The sequence below is a fragment of the Schistocerca cancellata genome, chromosome 10 (assembly GCF_023864275.1).
Source record: "Schistocerca cancellata isolate TAMUIC-IGC-003103 chromosome 10, iqSchCanc2.1, whole genome shotgun sequence".
Classification (NCBI taxonomy): domain Eukaryota; kingdom Metazoa; phylum Arthropoda; class Insecta; order Orthoptera; family Acrididae; genus Schistocerca; species Schistocerca cancellata.
In genome coordinates this window covers 161,379,064-161,399,086 of record NC_064635.1, presented here as the reverse complement: position 1 = coordinate 161,399,086, position 20,023 = coordinate 161,379,064, and the positions used below count along the sequence as shown (strand labels likewise).

Genomic DNA, 20,023 nt, shown 5'->3' with positions numbered 1-20,023 from the left:
TGCCAACAGTAAAACTCGGAGGCGGTGGTGTTATGGTGTGCTCTTGTTTTTCATTGAGGGGGCTTGCACCCCTTGTTGTTTTGCGTGGCACTATCACAGCACAGGCCTTCAGTGACGTTTTAAGCGCGGTCTTGTTTCCCACTGTTGAAGAGCAATTCGGGGATGGCGAATGCATCTTTCAACACGATCGAGCACCTGTTCATAATGTACAGCCTGTGCCGGAGTAGTTACACGACAATAGCATCCCTGTAATGGACTGGCCCACACAGAGTCTTGACCTGAATCCTATAGAACACCTTTGGGTTGTTTTGGAACGTCGACTTCGTGCCAGGCCTCGCCGACCAACATCGATACCTCTCCCGAGTCCAGCACTACATGGAGAAAGGCTGCCATTTCCCAAGAAACCTTTCAGCACCTGATCGAACGTATGCCTGCGAGAGTGGAAGCTGTCATCAAGGCTAAGGGTGAGCAAACGCCATATTGAATTCCAGCATTATCTAGGGAGGGCTCCACGAATTTGTGGATGCTTGAGATTTGCTGATGACATGGTCCTTCCAGCCACAGGGGAAAAAGAATTACAGGATTTGGTGGACACCATTGCAACTAACGGAAAAAAATATGGAATGAAAATTAACACAAATAAAGCAAAAGTATTGGCAATAGGAGGAAATATGGAAATAAAAATTGTGCTGAATGGAGAAACACTAGAACAGGTGCAAAATTTTAAGTATCTTGGGAGCAGGATAGACACCGACTGGAAGTGCACCACAGAAATTAAAACAAGGATAGCAATAGCAAAAGAGGCGTCTTATAAGAAAAGGAGAATCTTCTGCAGCGGTCTGTACAGAGAACTCAGAAAGAGACTCATAAAATGTCTTGTATGGAGTGTTCTTCTATATGGCGCTGAAACATGGACTATGAGGAAAAAAGACAGAGAAAGGCTGGAGGCTTTTGAGATCTGGACATGGCGGAAGATGGAAAGAATAAGTTGGATGGACGGAGTAAAAAATGAAGAGGTACTGAGAAGAGTGGGAGAGAAAAGACAGTTACTAGATGTAATAAAGAGAAGAAAAAGAAATTGGATTGGGCATACATTAAGGAAGAATGACGGACTGATAAAAACAGTTTTAGAAGGTTATGTAGAAGGGAAAAGGAAGCGAGGAAGGAAGAGATTCCAGATACTGGATGACATGATGGACGGTACAACATACAGCAGCCTTAAGAAGGAAGCAATGGATCGCGGAAAATGGAGAGGCAAAGGACCTGCTAATATAGCAGATAACTGATGATGATGAGTGTAGCTGTTACTGTCCGATGCACGAAAGGTGACTGATTGCGCAGGTCTAGAAAAAGACGTGTATTGTACTGTTGTCTGTTCCAAGCGACAGTTACGGTAAGCGCATACATATGCTTTGCACTCGACGAAAGCGTGTACTCTGCAAATTATGTCTCTCACTTGCATGTGTAGAATTTGTCGCTTATCACTACCTGCTCGCAACCAATGAAATAAGAATTAATTAAATAACTGGCTACGATTAGGTTTAGTGCTGCTATTGCGTACGACATTCTCGGCAGAGCGCTCAGAACACTATCGGACGATCATAGGCTGTCGGAGAATGCGTGACGTAGGTGCGGAGAACGAGCCTAAATTCAACCGTCATCTTTTGTGACTCCAACTATGGCTTCACGCGGAAAAAAAGATGTCAGAAGAGATAAACGAAATAAATACAGTGCTATTAATGATTTCTTCCATTTGGCCACGACATTTTCATCATCGGTGATACACAGTTACACTTTAACTTCAAATTGTGCACCATAACACGTTTGCGACACCACTACCCTATTCAAGTGACACACTTTAATTCGTGAATATAGGATAAATTAAAGAAGCATTGTTTATATTATTGTCGCTTATACTAACACATCCATTTATTCCAAGGAATACTCCGAGGAGCGTAGGGGACGATGCGGGAAACCCGTAACGCCGACTAGGCAAGATCCTAGCGGAGGTGGTTTGCCATTGCCTTCCTCCGATTCTAATGGGGATGATTGATGATGATGAGGACGACACAAGAACACCCAGTCAGAATGAGATTTTCACTCTGCAGCGGAGTGTGCGCTGATATGAAACTTCCTGGCAGATTAAAACTGTGTGCCCGACCGAGACTCGAACTCGGGACCTTTGCCTTTCGCGGGCAAGTGCTCTACCACTTGCCCGCGAAAGGCAAAGGTCCCGAGTTCGAGTCTCGGTCGGGCACACAGTTTTAATCTGCCAGGAAGTTTCACACCCAGTCATCTCGAGGCAGGGAAAATCTCTAACGCCGCCGGGAATCGAACCCAGGACCCCGTGCTCGGGAAGCGAGAACGCTACTGCAAGAGCACGAGCTGCGGACTTATTCCAACTAGAGCCAATTAAAAATTATTTGTAATGCTTATTATCATACTGTGTGTCTATGTGACATGCTCGGGCTGAAACAGAAAAAAAAGTATTGTGACTGAAGACGGTGTACTAGAAACGAAAATATTCCTAACCTATATGTCACCATCGCGTTAATAGCGTAGGGCTCTCAATACTGAATATTCTTTGTCTGAAAAGCGTTTGTTTTCTTCCACTGATTCTATATCGTGAGGACATTTTCCCGGCGTTAAGTAGCTGAGACGCGCTTTTTAGGAAATACGAGGTGTGTGAGAAAAGTAATAAGCCCGACAACAATGCGAGCGATCTGGCAACGCTGCGTTGTTCTACTTGTGTAGACCAGTGTGTTCATCCCTTCCAGTGCTCAGCCCGAGTTTCAGCTCCGTACAGCTAACAGTTGGTTTCTGAGAGCGCCATCAATGAAGGTGTGTTTTTGTTGTGTGTTACGAAAATAGAACAGCGATATTTAGAGCAACGTTATGCAAACAATTTTTGTGGTACACTTGAGGAATCCGCGACTGTGGCGGTTGAAAAGTTGAAACAGGCCTATGGGGAACACATTTTATAAGAGTACAAGTTTTTCGCAGGCACAAATCATTTTTGGATGGCCGAAAATTTGGAAATTTGTGGTAAGTTCCTAAGGGACCAAACTCCTGAGGTCATCGGCTTACACACTACTTAATCTAACTTACACTAACGACAAAACACACACTCATGCCCGAGGGAGGATTCGAACCTCCGACGAGGGGAGCGGCGCGAACCTTGGCAAGTCGCCCCAGACCTTGCGGTTTGGATGGCCGAGAACACATAGAAGATGAACCTCGCTCCGGCAGACTTTCAACTTCAAAAACCGACGAAAATATCGAGCGTGTGCGTGCTCTTATGGGATCAGACCGACGTTTAACAAATGGTTCAAATGGCTCTGAGCACTATGGGACTCAACATCTTAGGTCATAAGTCCCCTAGAACTTAGAACTACTTAAACCTAACTAACCTAAGGACAGCACACACACCCATGCCCGAGGCAGGATTCGAACCTACGACCGTAGCAGTCCCGCGGTTCCGGACTGCAGCGCCAGAACCGCTAGACCACCGCGGCCGGCCGACGTTTAACAATAATGACAGTTGGTGACCTGTTATAAACTTAAACACTTTCACCATACGTCAAATTTTGACCGAAATTTTGCTCATGCGAAGGGTTTGTACCAAACTGGTGTCGAAGAAACTGACAACTCAACAGGACAACAGGAGAAACGTGTACGTTGATCTTCTTGAGAGGATTGCCAACGACAATGAATGGCTCAGTTGTGTGATCACAGATGATGAATGCTAGCTTTTTGGCTACGATCCTGAGACAAAACGGCAAAGTGAGGAGCGATACGCGGAGCCGTCTCCTCGACTGAAAAAACTCGAATGAGAAAATCATAGTAGGGGAATCGCGTCTAGAGAATTCGCTATTTTATTTATTTACACGTCAAGTTCCGCAGGACCAAATTGAGGAGAAAATGTCCAAGGTCATGGTGCGTGTCAGTACATGAAATCACAACATAAAACTAACAACAGATAAAAATATAATGTTTATGAACCCGAAAAAAGTCAAGCCAAAAGTTTAAGTAAACGCAATCAACAATACAACATAAATCAGATTAATTTATGAAGGAACTCATCGACAGAATAGAAAGAGTGAGCCATGAGGAAACTCTTCAGTTTCTATTTGAAAGCGCGTGGATTGCTGCTAAGATTTCTGAATTCTAGTGGAAGCTTATTGAAAATGAATGCAGCAGTATATTGCACACATATCTGCACAAGAGTTAAGGAAGTCCGATCCAAATGCAGGTTTGATTTCTGCTATCATTAACTGAGTGAAAGCTGCTAATTCTTGGGAATAAGCCAATATTGTTAACAAGAAATGACACTAAGGAATACGTATATTGAGAGGCCAATGTCAAAATACCCAGACTCGAGAACAGGGGTCGACAAGAGGTTCGTGAACTTACACGACTTACTGCCCGAACCGCCCGTTTCTGTGCCAAAAATATCCTTTTAGAGTGGGAAGAGTTACCCCAAAATATTATACCATACGACATAAACGAATGAAAAAAAGCAAAGTAGATTAATTTTCGTGTCGAACGATCACTCACTTCGAATACTAAAAATGGCACCATTAAGTATTTGAATTTTCATGTCGAACTATTACACACTTCAGATACCGTTCGAATAGTAAAAATGGCAGCATTAAGTCTTTGAACAAGATCTTGAGCGTAGGCTTTCCACGACTTTTTACTATCTATCTGAACACCTAGCAATTTGAAGTGTTCAGTTTCACTAATCATATGCACATTCTGTGAACTTAAAACTCAAGGTTTTGTTGAATTATGTGTTAGAAACTGCAAAACTGAGTCTTACTGTGACGTAGCGTTAGTTTATTTTCTACAAGCCTTGAACTCATGTCATGAACTGCACTATTTGTCCTCCAGGACAAAGTGTCAACCAAGTGTTTTACAAAGATGTCCTTGAAAGGTTCAGGAAATGAGTGCATCGAATGAGACCAGACATTGCAGACAAGTGGATGCTGCATCGTAATAACATCCCATGTCGAACGGCCACTTCCATAGCGGAGTTTTAGACCCTAAAAGGATCTAGTTACATATAAAAAAAATTATCACATCCTTAGCTGCTTATATTCACGATTACTAGTTTCGTTCATAGGCAATGATGTCATAACTAAAAATAAAATAAAATGTAATATTTATAATTAACCATATGTAAAGAAATCTGGACATGGGGATTGCCTGCTTCCACTATCCTCCATACCTAAAAATCCTTGATCAGTCCCGTCCTTTGTTACTCCAGTGTCTCCTGGATCTCTGCCCTCCTAAATTCTACAAAGCCCTCCAAATCCCTGAATACCATGCACTCCACCTCGCTTTCCCTCACCATCTCCCATCCCCCGTGAGGATCGTCTATGACCTCATCCCTTTCCCGCATATCCTTTTCACTGAACACATCCGTATCCTCTGCACCAATCGCCACCTCGATCCCCCTCACTCCTTGGTGTCTGCTTTCCTCTCCACACCCTACCTGCTGCCAGCGTCTCCCTTTCCCGGATGATATGCTTTGCCCAAATAATTATCCTCCTCTTCCTCTCCCATTCTCCCTAGGACTCCCTCGCCTTCCCTCCCTCCTACACCCCCCCCCCCCGCCGTGCTTCTCACTTCTTCTTTACCAGTCCTTATCCTCCTTCCTCGATTGCTCCCTTCTTCACCCTCAGTGTCTCCTGCCCTTTGGTGTGCTACAGGCTCCTCCCCTTCTAGCGCTTCCTGCCCCCACTCCTACACTGACCCCCCTCCTCGCTCTCTTCTCTCTGGCCTCCCCTCACTTGGCAGGTCCTTCCAGTTTTAACCTAGTTATTCTCTGGTGTGTTTTGGTGTTTGCCTTATACGTTACATAAGTGCAGTCTATTTTAAGTATCGTCATCTGTGGTTTTCATACTGTGAACACCGTTTCAATCGTGCTCTCTGCACCGCCAGTGTTTATGTGCTGTGCACTCGTTGAGTGCTATTTTATCTATATGTGGACTTATGTAAACATGCCTCATCAGACTACTCCTTTTTTGTATTTTTTAATTCCCACTGTTTCCCCTTCTCTTGTGTCAACTTCGTCTTTCATCCCTGTCTTTTGTATATTAGTTTCTTCTGTGATATTTTATACAGTCTCTTGGCTCAAGAGCGGGGAACTGTGCTGCTGCCAGATCACCCCTGCCGACAAGGGGTAAGGGTACGAAATAACAAAAAAGAAAAAAAGAGCATCTAAACACATAGTTATTTATTAGTATTTCATTTATTTTCTTTTCAGATATGAAGATTATCAATGCTTTTGATCGAAACCAGTAATAAAGTGTGAATATGTGCAACTGAGGCAGTAATAATAACCTGGAACCTCTTGAACAATTTGTCATTCATTGCCATTATATGGAAAAAATTGAATCTTATTTATAATATACCAGGTGATCAAAATGTCAGCATAAATTTGAAAACTGAATAAATCACGGAATAATTTAGATAGAGAGGTACAAATTGACACACATGCTTAGAATGACATGGGGTTTTATTAGAACCAAAAAAAAATACAAACGTTCAAAAAATGTCCGACAGATGGCACTGAATAGCAATAATTAGCGTAAAAAAGTAAGACAAAGTAAAGATGATGTTCTTTACAGGAAATGCTCAATATGTCCACCATCATTCCTCAACAATATCTGTAGTCGAGGAATAATGTTGTGAACAGCACTGTAAAGCATGTCCGGAGTTACGGTGAGGCATTGGCGTCGGATGTTGTCTTTCAGCATCCCTAGAGATGTCGGTCGATCACGATACACTTGCGACTTCAGGTAACCCCAAAGCCAATAATCGCACGGTCTGAGGTCTGGGGACCTGGGAGGTCAAGCATGACGAAAGTGGCGGCTGAGCACACGATCATCACCAAACGACGCGCGCAAGGCATCTTTCACGCGTCTAGCAATATGGGGTGTTTTTTTTCTGATAAAACCCGATGTCATTCCAAGCATGTGTGTCAATTTTTACCTCTCTATCTACATTATTCCGTGGTTTATTAAGTTTTCAAGTTTATATTGAGGTTTTGATCACCCGGTACATAACGTCACAAAATACGCCAGAGAAAAGAAAAACAAAAACATTAGGTTGGATCCCGGTATGTGAGGACACAGTATACCCTGACACTAGATCACTGTCTTTCTGCGTTTGTGGGATGGTACAACGATGACGAAGTAAGCTGACATTTGTGGTGGCTGTGCAGCCGTTCCGGCCGCTGGACCCCGGCGTGCTCGACAGCCTCGTTCCGCGGGCGCCCGTGACCGGCGCCGCCCACCCACAGCCCACCACTACCACCGCCGCCCCGACCACCGCCTCCACGGTGACGCCCGACCTGTCTGCGGCGGCGGACGCGCTTTCGCCGGCGGTGCGGGAACTGCTGCAATCGCTGGGGCTGCTGGACCCGCCGCCCCCGCCGCCGCCCACCGCCGCCCACCCGCCAATGGGTCCGCCGCCCCCGGACCCGGCGCCGTACCGCGCCTTCAAGCCGCTGCCGCAGTCGCGCGCCGAGCCCGAGGAGCAGGACATGCGCCACCTGCTGCACCGCTTCGGACTGCTGGACCCGGCGCCGCCCACCCTCGGCCGGCGTCGCCAGAAGACGCTCGCCCAGCCCCCTCCATCTGCAGGCAACGGTGAGTCACTCCCGCAGCCCCTTCTTCCAATCGATAGAATTACTCGTTCTCGAAAGCCCATTGGTATGACGTACCCAACTAAATTATATCCAAAGCACAGAACTACTTCTTGTGTCGAAGGAGAAAGTAATAAGACTTCACGCCATGTGACTTTTCTCAGACCATACATGGTAACGACCCTACATGATGTCGTTCTATTGAAACCAATATCACCAATCAATCGATTGGTGGCGGTATCTACACTGAGGTGATAGCTCCTAATAATTTGTCGGACTTTCTTGCTGCCTCCATAGCCACCACAATTGTGAAAGTGTTGCTGGTGAAGGATTTGGTGCACGAACTGTCCTATAAATACTCAATAGGCTTCATGTCAGGTGATGTGGGTGGCCATATCATTCGGATGAACTTTCCAGAATGTTCTTCAAACCAATGACGAACAAATGTCACCCGGTGACGTGGCGCATTGTCATCCATAAAAATTCCATCGTTGTTGGGGAACAAATGGTCTCCAGGTAGCCGAACATAACCATTTCCAGTCAATGATCGGTTCAGTTGGACCAGAGGACTCAGTCAATTCCATGTAAACATAGCCCCCATCATAATAGACCTTGTACAGTGCATCGTTGACAACTTCTGCCCATGGCTTCTTGGCGTCTGCGCCACACTCCAATCCTAACTCAGTCAATCCCATGTAAACACAGCCCTCACCATAATGGGGGCAGCCGGCCGGTGTGGCCGAGCGGTTCTAGACGCTTCAGTCTGGAACCGCGCGACCGCTACGGTCGCAGGTTCGAATCCTGCCTCGGGCATGGATGTGTGTGATGTCCTTAGGTTAGTTAGGTTTAAGTAGTTGTAAGTTCTAGGGGACTGATGACCTCAGAAGTTAAGCCCTATAGTGCTCAGAGCCATTTGAACCATTTGATAATGGGGGCACCACCAGCTTGCACAGTGCCTTGTTGACAACTTCTGTCCACGGCCTTGTGAGATCTGAGCCACACTCGAATCCTACCATCTGCTCTTACCAACTGAAGTCAGGATTCACCTGACCAGTCCACAGTTTTCCAGTCGTGAAGGGTGTCCAAACGGTATGGTTACAAGCCCAGAACAGGTGCTGGGGGCACTCGTATTGGTCGTTTGCTCCCACAGCTCATTAATGGCAAATATCGCCGCACGGTTCTAAAGGACACGTTCGTCGTACATCACACTTTGATATCTGCGGTTATTTCACGCAGTGTTGCTTGTCTGTTTGCACTGACAACTCTACACAAACGTCGCTGCTCTCGGTCTTCAAGTGACGGACATCGGCCACTGCGCTGGCTGTGGTGAGAGGTTGTTGTTGTTGTTGTCGTTGTTGTGGTCTTCAGTCCTGAGACTGGTTTGATGCAGCTCTCCATGCAACTCTATCCTGTGCAAGCTTCTTCATCTCCCAGTACCTACTGCAACCTACATCCTTCTGAATCTGTTTAGTGTATCCATCTCTTGGTCTCCCTCTACGATTTTTACCCTCCACGCTGCCCTCCAGTACTAAATTGGTGAACCCTTGATGCCTCAGAACGTGTCCTACCAACCGATCCCTTCTTCTAGTCAAGTTGTACCGCAAACTCCTCTTCTCCCGAATTCTATTCAATACCTCATCATTAGTTATGTGGTCTATCCATCTAATCTTCAGCATTCTTCTGTAGCACCACATTTCGAAAGCTTCTATTCTCTTCTTGTCCAAACTATTTATCATCCATGTTTCACTTCCATACATGGCTACACTCCATACAAATACTTTCAGAAACGACTTCCTGACACTTAAATCAATACTCGATGTTAACAAATTTCTCTTCTTCAGAAACGCTTTCCTTGCCATTGCGAGTCTACATTTTATATCCTCTCTACTTCGACCATCATCAGTTATATTGCTCCCCAAATAGCAAAACTCCTTTACTACTTTAAGTGTCTCATTTCCTAACTTAATTCCCTCAGCATCACCCTACTTACTACCGCCTGAAATTTGGTATTCTCATCACATTCTTGACACTGCTGATCTCGCAATACTGAATTCCGTAACGATTTATCGTAGCCAAGACAGACACGAAGCCCACACCCAATACAGTAGCACAAGTTTGCATGCCAACTAGTTCCGCAGATGATGAAGAGATTGAGGAATTGTTCAGATACTTAAAGGAGACGAAAATTTGTGACATAAGAATCATGATTAACAGCTGGACTAAATGACAACCTGCCTTTTGTGTTGACGCGGACAGAGACGAGTGGTGACGGCAGCGCCTCTGGCGGCAGCACGACTACGTCGACGACCCCGCTGACGCTGGACGCCATAGACACGAGCATGCTGACGGACGAGATGCGCGCCGTGCTGCACGACCTGGGCATCGTGCCCGGCGCTGGCCGCGTCGACGAGGGGCCGACGACACAGCCGCCGGCGGCGTCCCACACCACTGTCCGGGAGTCGACGACAGACGGTGGGAATGCCACCGACGACTCCACAGTCCGACAAGGTACATCCACCCACTCTGGACTCCGTGCAACTGCCTCATACTTTAGGTGGCCAAACTAACTTCAGACTATACAATGATAGGGCAGTCTCATCTCCACCATATGTGTCCAGGGTGACCCAACCCCAGAACTTTACAACTGCGGAAGATTCTAAACTGGGCACTTTGTGGTAAGGAGCTAAGGAAGAAACCATTAAAGGATTTCTGGCTGAGTGACGCTCACAGGGGTAGGTTTAGCCATCCAATTGCCACAGGTTTGCTTCCTTGGTGCAAAGTGGCACCTTTCATGTGCAAAGTGTGACAGTTATGTCTTAAGTGTAGCTGCCTCGGGTAGAAGGCAGAAATGTGTGTGTGGATAGTGGTAGTGATAGGATGGTATTTTTGATGATGATCTACATCTACATCTACATGATTACTCTGCAGTTCACATTTAAGTGCTTGGCAGAGGGTTCATCGAACCACAATCATACTATCTCTCTACCATTCCACTCCAGAACAGCGCGCGGGAAAAACGAACACCTAAACCTTTCTGTTCGAGCTCTGCTTTCTCTTATTTTATTTTGATGATCATTCCTACCTATGTAGGTTCGGCTCAACAAAATATTTTCGCATTCGGAAGAGAAAGTTGGTGACTGAAATTTCGAAAATAGATCTCGCCGCGACGAAAAACATCTTTGCTTTAATGATTTCCATCCCAACTCGCGTATCATATCAGCCACACACTCTCCCCTATTACGTGATAATACAAAACTAGCTGCCCATTTTTGCACCCTTTCGATTTTCACCTGGTAAGGATCCCACACCGCGCAGCAATATTCTAACAGAGGACGAACGAGTGTAGTGTAAGCTGTCTCTTTAGTGGACTTGTTGCATCCTCTAAGTGTCCTGACAATGAAACGCATCCTTTGGCTCGCCTTCCCCACAATATTATCTATGTGGTCTTTCCAACTGAAGTTGTTCGTAATTTTGACACCCAGGTACTTAGTTGAATTGACAGCCTTCAGAATTGTACTATTTATCGAGTAATCGAATTCCAACGGATTTCTTTTGGAACTCATGTGGATCACCTCACACTTTTCGTTATTTAGCGTCAACTGCCAGCTGCCACACCATACAGCAATCTTCTCTAAATCGCTTTGCAACTGATACTGGTCTTCGGATGACCTTACTAGACGGTAAATTACAGCATCATCTGCGAACAACCTAAGAGAACTCAGAGTGTCACCCAGGTCATTTATATAGATCAGGAACAGCAGAGGTCCCAGGACGCTTCCCTGGGGAACACCTGATATCACTTCAGTTTTACTCGATGATTTGCCGTCTCGAACTGTCACCTTCCTGACAGGAAATCACGAATCCAGTCGCACAACTGAGACAATACCCCATAGGCCCGCAGCTTGATTAGAATTCGCTTCTGAGGAACGGTGTCAAAAGCTTTCCGGAAGCTGATGATGATAAAGAAGGAAGAACGCTTATGAAATCAGGTGCTGTCAGATAGCCTAGGAATACCACCCACAGCTGCCAATCATTATGGCTCCATCCAAAGTGAGGACCACATCCAGCCAGTGTGACATACCCTTATTCCACAGAAGACTGTGGAAGGGTTTCAGATTTAATCCAGAACACTTGCGCCAAGTCTGAGACCTCTCCTCCCCTTGCTGGCCAAACACTCAAAATGAAAATTTCTTGCACTGCCATGAGTCTAACCGCATACCCCTATGACAAAGGCTTGCATTATTTTTCTCAGCTATAGAGAAGGAGAAGATATCGAACACAGAGAATAGATAACGAACTACAGTGATGTGCAACTAGAGCACCTGACAAAAAAAAGTGAAGCCACCCACGAGACCAGCAGAAAACGAAATGACATTTCATGACTTGATAGCTTACATCATGTTATTTCATTGTGATACGTAAATTTTCACTGTCGTTAAATGTCACATTTAACAAAATATTATGGGCTATTATGCCGTTGTCGGATGGATCCCGCATAAAGACCCAACGTTTCGTCTCCATCTGCACTACATTTTCAAGGGAGATCATAGCTTCTTTAAGTGCTCAGTTCACACCCTGAACCGACCATAGCAAAATTCCGTTATGCGTGCTCCCGCCCAGTGACGTTATGTCACTTGCTTTGGCTGTCCGAGTGCATTTGGCCATTGTCAGTTGCCGTCGCATTCTGTTGCTATCATCCCTTGGTGGAAAACCGGTACACATCCTTTATGCCCAACGAGGTGGCACAGTGGTTAGGACACTGGAGTCACATTCCGGAGGATGATGGTTCAAACCCGCGTCCAGCCATCCGGATTTCGATTTTTCCGATTACCCTAAATCGCTTCAGGCAAATACCGGATTGGTTTCTTTGAAAGGGCACGGCCGATTTCCTTCCCCATCCTTTGCTAATACGATGGGACCGATGACCTCGCTGTTTGCTCCCCTCTCCCAGACCAGCCACCCAACTGCCTTCTTCAGCACTGGGATCCAAATGTCATTCGATTTCACACCCTCTGCCTTCCTATTCCTAGGGTGTTTAACTATGCCCTCTCTGTGTAGCTTTTCATGGTGTCTGCTTGTGGCTGCCAGTATTTCTTATCAAAATGAATGTGATGCTCTCCCCACAGCAAAGCATGATCCACAGCAGCTGATCTGTCCCTCTCTTCCCTTCTACACTCCTGGAAATTGAAATAAGAACACCGTGAATTCATTGTCCCAGGAAGGGGAAACTTTATTGACACATTCCTGGGGTCAGATACATCACATGATCACACTGACAGAACCACAGGCACATAGACACAGGCAACAGAGCATGCACAATGTCGGCACTAGTACAGTGTATATCCACCTTTCGCAGCAATGCAGGTTGCTATTCTCCCATGGAGACGATCGTAGAGATGCTGGATGTAGTCCTGTGGAACGGCTTGCCATGCCATTTCCACCTGGCGCCTCAGTTGGACCAGCGTTCGTGCTGGACGTGCAGACCGCGTGAGACGACGCTTCATCCAGTCCCAAACATGCTCAATGGGGGACAGATCCGGAGATCTTGCTGGCCAGGGTAGTTGACTTACACCTTCTAGAGCACGTTGGGTGGCACGGGATACATGCGGACGTGCATTGTCCTGTTGGAACAGCAAGTTCCCTTGCCGGTCTAGGAATGGTAGAACGATGGGTTCGATGACGGTTTGGATGTACCGTGCACTATTCAGTGTCCCCTCGACGATCACCAGTGGTGTACGGCCAGTGTAGGAGATCGCTCCCCACACCATGATGCCGGGTGTTGGCCCTGTGTGCCTCGGTCGTATGCAGTCCTGATTGTGGCGCTCACCTGCACGGCGCCAAACACGCATACGACCACCATTGGCACCAAGGCAGAAGCGACTCTCATCGCTGAAGACGACACGTCTCCATTCGTCCCTCCATTCACGCCTGTCGCGACACCACTGGAGGCGGGCTGCACGATGTTGGGGCGTGAGCGGAATACGGCCTAACGGTGTGCGGGACCGTAGCCCAGCTTCATGGAGACGGTTGCGAATGGTCCTCGCCGATACCCCAGGAGCAACAGTGTCCCTAATTTGCTGGGAAGTGGCGGTGCGGTCCCCTACGGCACTGCGTGCGATCCTACGGTCTTGGCGTGCATCCGTGCGTCGCTGCGGTCCGGTCCCAGGTCGACGGGCACGTGCACCTTCCGCCGACCACTGGCGACAACATCGATGTACTGTGGAGACCTCACGCCCCACGTGTTGAGCAATTCGGCGGTACGTCCACCCGGCCTCCCGCATGCCCACTATACGCCCTCGCTCAAAGTCCGTCAACTGCACATACGGTTCACGTCCACGCTGTCGCGGCATGCTACCAGTGTTAAAGACTGCCATGGAGCTCCGTATGCCACGGCAAACTGGCTGACACTGACGGCGGCGGTGCACAAATGCTGCGCAGCTAGCGCCATTCGACGGCCAACACCGCGGTTCCTGGTGTGTCCGCTGTGCCGTGCGTGTGATCATTGCTTGTACAGCCCTCTCGCAGTGTCCGGAGCAAGTATGGTGGGTCTGACACACCGGTGTCAATGTGTTCTTTTTTCCATTTCCAGGAGTGTATATTTGTCTTTGTGCTCTCCTAGTCGTTTTTTGACCGTCCTTTTCTTAGTAGCCACGTACACCTTCCCACACCTACACAAAATCCTATAAGTTCCTGCTTTTTCTAGCGGTTTACGAGCATCCTTGGCCGGTCTTCGGTCATCTTGTATTTTCCGGATGGGTTTGTAGATTACCCCGATATTCCGTTTTGTCAAAATTTTTCCTATGTGGTCAGTACCGACCTTTATGAAAGACAAGAGAACTTTCGATTTCACAGGCGTTTGTGCATCCCTACGATTTTTGCCCGGCGGCCTTAACGCTCTTTTTACCTCAGCATTCTTGAAAAATGCTTTGGTGAGGTCTTTTAATTCCGCATCAAGCAACTGTGGTTTGCAGATTTCCTTGACATATCCGCCACCGTTTCTTCGCTTTTGTTGTGAATTGTGGTTAGAATCCCGGAGTCGGTTGCGGTGTCTGCGCATGGGTTTGTCTGTTAACTGTGTGGCCCAAGCTACCGAAGATGTAGTTTTCCAGGAAGAGGAGGGAGGTGGAAGATTAAATTTCCTTAATGCGCTAGTTTTCCAGAAATCAGTTGGTGGCTGAGACTACACAGTTTACCGAAAACCTGTGCATACAGACCGCAACCGACACAGACATTATAACTACCACCCACAACAAGCAAGGCATCATAAAAACGGATAGAGCAACGAACACTTGTGAACCAGAGGCGTTTGGCACGGAACCAAAACACTCCACCAATGGATTGCTCAAGAATGGTTCAAAAATGGTTCAAATGGCTCTGAGCACTAAGGGACTTAACTTCTGAGGTCATCAGTCCCCTAGAACTCAGATCTACTTAAACCTAACTAACCTAAGGACATCACAAACATCCATGCTCGAGGCAGGATTCGAACCTGTGACCGTAGCGGTCGCGCGGTTCCAGACTGTAGTGCCTAGAACCGCTCGGCCACCCCGCCGGCAAGAATGGTTACTTGTTATTTGTCCGCTGAGGTAAAAAGAGCATTAAGACCACCGCGCAAAAATCATAGAGGTGCACAAACGCCTTGGAATTGAAAGTTTCCCTGCCTTTCATTAAGGACGGTACTGACCGCATAGGAAAAGTCTTGACAAAACGCAACATCGCGGTAATCTAAAGATACTGGCTAAGGATGCTCGAAACTGCTGGAAAAGCAGGAATTTGTAGGATTCCGTGTAATTGTGGGAAGGCGTATGTGGCTACTAAAAAAAGAACGGTCAAAAAAGACTGGACGAGCAAAGGCAACTGTAGAAGGGAAGAGATATTTACAGATCAGCTGTTGCGGCAGATGCTTTGCAGCCACGAGGCCACCGAATTAATTTTGATAGGACTCAAGTAGAGGCAACCACAAGCGGATACCATGAAAAGCTCCACAGAACGGCCATGGGGACAGCTAAACACCGCTGGAATTTCAGCAGGGAGGAGGTGGGGCTGAGATCGAATGACATTTGGATCATGGTGCTGATAGCGATGATAGCAACAGCAGACGACGGCAGTCGACAAACAGCCAATTGCGTTCGCGTATTCAAAGCATATGACGTCACAGCACTGGGCGCGTGCAAGCGTAAACGGAATTTTGCTGCGGTGAGCAGCGAGCTAGGTTGTGCATCCGGTATTCAAAGAAGCTGTGAGCCTCCTCGAAAACGTCCTCCACAGATGGGACGAAATGCTGGGTTTTAATGTGAAATCCGTCCGGCCACGGCATAATAGCCCAGAGTATTTCCTTAACTGTGATGTTATTTCAGTGGTTACAAGATCAAGCCAGATTTACAAAGAACCTGGCACTATTAGTCCATTTATCGGTATGACCTCTGGCCTGGATGCAAGCATTGATGCAGTTCAGAAGTGTGTCATAAAGACAGTGCATCTCTCCTGAGGTAAGCTTGCCAAAAACCAGTGTAACTGATCATCGACACCTTGGGTACTACCACTGGCAAAGTGTTGCCATCCAAGCTGATCACACACGTGTTCCATAGCGAACTGATATGGAGTCTTTCTGGCCATGTGAGCACCTCAACATTACACGGACTGTTCATAGAGACACGTCTCATGTGTGAACAAGCATTATCCAGTAGAAAAATGGCACCACAGTACGAATGCCATTCATGAGCAGTCGATGCAACCCAGTCACAACAACAGCCATTTGTGTTGAGATGTTAACAGAGCCTACACATGAGACGGCAATTCCCTAATCTGTAGGCTAGTCTCCAACCAATGGTGTGGGATGGCACAGAGTACTGCAAAGAGTTCGTCACTTATTACGAGGATGCAGGGTGTGTGTGACATACCGTAGTGTCGTCAGAGTTCCCTAAATACGAGCTGTGGCCTGAAGCCATACATAATGGCTCCTCCCACCATAGCGCCAGGAGCAATATCGCAGTGCCTCTCCAAAGTATTGAATGAATTTGACCTCTACCCAGGTCACCGTCATACTCACCAATTACGGTCATCTGGGCTAGAGCAGAATGGCAAGTCATCGGTGAACACTATGTGACGCCATTCATCAGCAGTCTATGCTTCCCAGTCACGAGACCACTCCAAAAGCAGTCATGTTAATGACTCCTCCACATGAGACAGCAATTCCCTAAACCATCTGCTGCCAGTCTGTAGCCAATAGTTTGGGATGACAAAGAGTACTGCACAGAGTCCACTACTTATTCTCAGATGTCATGTGCAAACGTGAAGGGGTTACAATGTGCTGTCGTGTCCTGACGTAGGTGGGAGAGGGAGAAAAGTGGTTACTGGTCAGTCTGCGCTCCGGGGCGGTACAGAGCAGAAGGCAGAAGGACAATTCACAGTGAAGGCATTTGACTGTTTTCTTCTATCTGAGCCAACACTGGTACAGGCATTTACTAGAAATGCAGGTGGTGAGACTCGGTAGGGAACTCGTTGTGGAGCCTCTTGGACAAACAGGGTTTTGAAATACTTTTTATTCCAGACAGGACTAACTAGTACACTGAAGGCTAGTTCTAGTGTTCTAACACTGTTACAACAGAAGCCAGTGCAGAAGTCCCAGGAGTGGATGCTAACCACAGTAGCAAACACTAGCAGCATCTTAATGCAACTACTTAGTTGCAAAACAAAACATACTGAGTGTGACGCTGTTCACTGAGGCACTCCAAGTGTTAGAGGAGACTTAATGCGGAGCTGGACCGAGGCTGGAGTCGACGGACGCGGATTCGGCGCCCAGATCGTCTGACTCAGAACTGCGCCAAAATGCGGAATCTAGGGGTTTTAAAGAGTCGCGTGGGACACTGTTTTTCCCATTTAAAGCCACCAAGCCAATCCTTCAGGTTTCTTGCAGGCCCCTGCTAATCACGGTTTAGTTAGGTCCCCTCTACTGCTCCTAAGGCGAGGATGTTAATGCAGTTGTACTAAGTCCGTATTTGGTATCAACATTGTTCAGCTGAAAGCTAAACGTAACTGCTCTGCCAAATAAGGCTTGCAACATTATTGTTATACGTCATTTAGCCCCGCCCCGGAATAGGAACTACTAGGTCAACAGTTTTTTGGCGTTTTCGCTCGCTTTCTAACCCTTGTGAGCTCACTGACGTTGCTGTTCTCAGGGCTGGTATCAAGCTGGCTGTATCGCTAATACGTTCTTGTAGGTTACAAAGTTCTACGTTGGCAACCTACCACAGCGCCTAGACGACATATGAAGTTACATGCTAATTCCTTGAAGAGGAACTAGCGCCCTGGGACAGCGTCTGGCTGCGTCTACATTTTCGCAAGGCTCTCCCCTTACTGTTTACTTCATGTAACAATATCTCTCCTAGTTTCGTCTGCCCTCAGCATCATCTCTGCTTCCGCGTCTGTCCTCCTTTCTCACAGCTTCAAGATAACACTACAGCAGCAAGGAATAATTAATAAATTACAGTGCTTCATGTCCAATATAGTGATCTTCCGTTGTGCTCAGATATGGTCAATGGAAACCATGACAGCGAGTATGCCTGGCCTCATGTTCCCATGCCATCGAACTTTGGGCCCATGCCACCTCTGAATGCCCCAAAAAACTGGATATCGCATGGTTTGAACAGCCGACCAAATGGAGAGTCAGAATGAGGCCCCTTTCAAACATTTTCAGGTGCTGACAATGCTGTTTCACAGGATCACATCATGCCTCATTTTCTTCACAGTGATAACATTTGACGCTTCTCACGACCCTTATATGAGGTGTGATTGGAAAGTTTTAAGAATGGGCTTGTAATTGTGCAATGGTGGTACTTACGTGCTACTGTGATGTATCTCCTTCAAAATAGTCCCCTTCTGACAGAACACATCGACTCCAAGGGTGTTTCCACTTTGGGAAACATTCCTGGAATTTTTTTCCTGAAGTGTAAGGACGCTCTCCGTATTTGCTGGATGTCTTCAATCGAGTCAAATCGCTTCCCTTTCAGTGAAAATTTCAGTTTAGGAAACAGGTAGAAGTCCGCAGGGGCCAGATCAGGGGAATATGGCGGTTGTGGAAGCACCGGAATTTTGAATTTGGTCAAAAATTCAACGATGGAGAAGGCACGGTGAGCCGGAGCATTGTCATGGTGTAGCACCCAACACCCCGTCTTTCTACAATGCAGGCCTTTTCTTCCGCACCTTTTCGCGCAAACGCTCAAGGACACGTTTGCAGTATTCCTGGTTAATTGTCTGTCATGATGGACAATACCGCTAGAATCGAAAAAAATCACCAACGTTGTCTTCACTTTCGACCAACTTTGTCATGCTTTTTTCGGTCGTGGTGAACCTGAAGTCCTCCACTGCGAAGACTGCATTTTGGTTTCAGGATCATATCCATATACCCACGATTCGTCACCTGTAATTACCCTGTTTACTAAATCTGGGTCATTTTTAGTCCAGTTAATCAGTTCTTGGTACACTTCAAGTCGGTATTGTCTCTGGTCACTTGACAACACGTTTGGAATGAATTTTGCGGACACTCGACGCATGTTCAGATCTTCACTTAAAATCGACTGAACTGCATAGAAACTTCAATTAGGTTCATCAGCCATCTTCCTAATTGTAAGTCTACGATCAGAGCGCACTAAGTCGCGAACTTTCACAACATTTTCATTCGATTTTGAGATGAAAGTATGGCCGGATTGTGGTTCATCTTCAAATGATTGCGGCCATTTTTAAATCTGTTGAACCAGGCAAAAACATTTGACTGGCTCATAGAATTATATCCAAAAGCTGTTTATAATAGTTAATAAGTGTCAGAAGCTGATTTCCCAGTTTTAAAACAAAATTTCACACAAACTCGTTTCTCCGTTTTTACGTCCATTTTCACGCAGACAGAATCCTGGAACAAGCCCTAACTCAACCAGCTGCCACAACGAACTGAATTAAGGCAGTGCAGTTTCCTGCCAGAGGGCATTCAAGGACAAGGCAATGACTTACTCCCCACCCTCCGTGTATCTGTCCGCCAAACCAGTAAGCAGTAGCGGATCCATTATTAAAACTTTCCAATCAGACCTCATATACCCAGCCAGATGTGGTAACAACACTAAACACGAACAACACTGATATGTTCTGGTGATCATTCTGTCACAGAGAATTGCAACTCTAACCATTTCCGTACCTGCCGGCAGTGTATATGTGTACGAGCTACACTGACATTTACCCATGTCTTCTGGGTGATTTACTTTTGTAATGAGTCATTGTAAGAAGGTGACAGCGTGACGCTTTCTATGCAGAGTGCGCTTAAGAATGTGTTGCTGCATCGTCAGTGTATCTGCTGCACGCCACATGTTCCAGTTGTTACCT

At 46.7% G+C, this 20,023-nt stretch overlaps 1 protein-coding gene across 1 annotated transcript in view; it reads left to right on the top strand.

Annotated features, from left to right (window-relative positions):
- LOC126106214 (mucin-5AC-like) overlaps positions 1-20,023 on the top strand; it is a 100,135-nt gene that overhangs the window by 64,917 nt on the left and 15,195 nt on the right. The window contains exons 7-9 of the mRNA XM_049912445.1: positions 7,232-7,453; positions 7,514-7,658; positions 9,869-10,162. Coding sequence (XP_049768402.1) covers positions 7,232-7,453; positions 7,514-7,658; positions 9,869-10,162 — 661 coding nt within the window. The remainder of the gene's footprint in view (positions 1-7,231; positions 7,454-7,513; positions 7,659-9,868; positions 10,163-20,023) is intronic.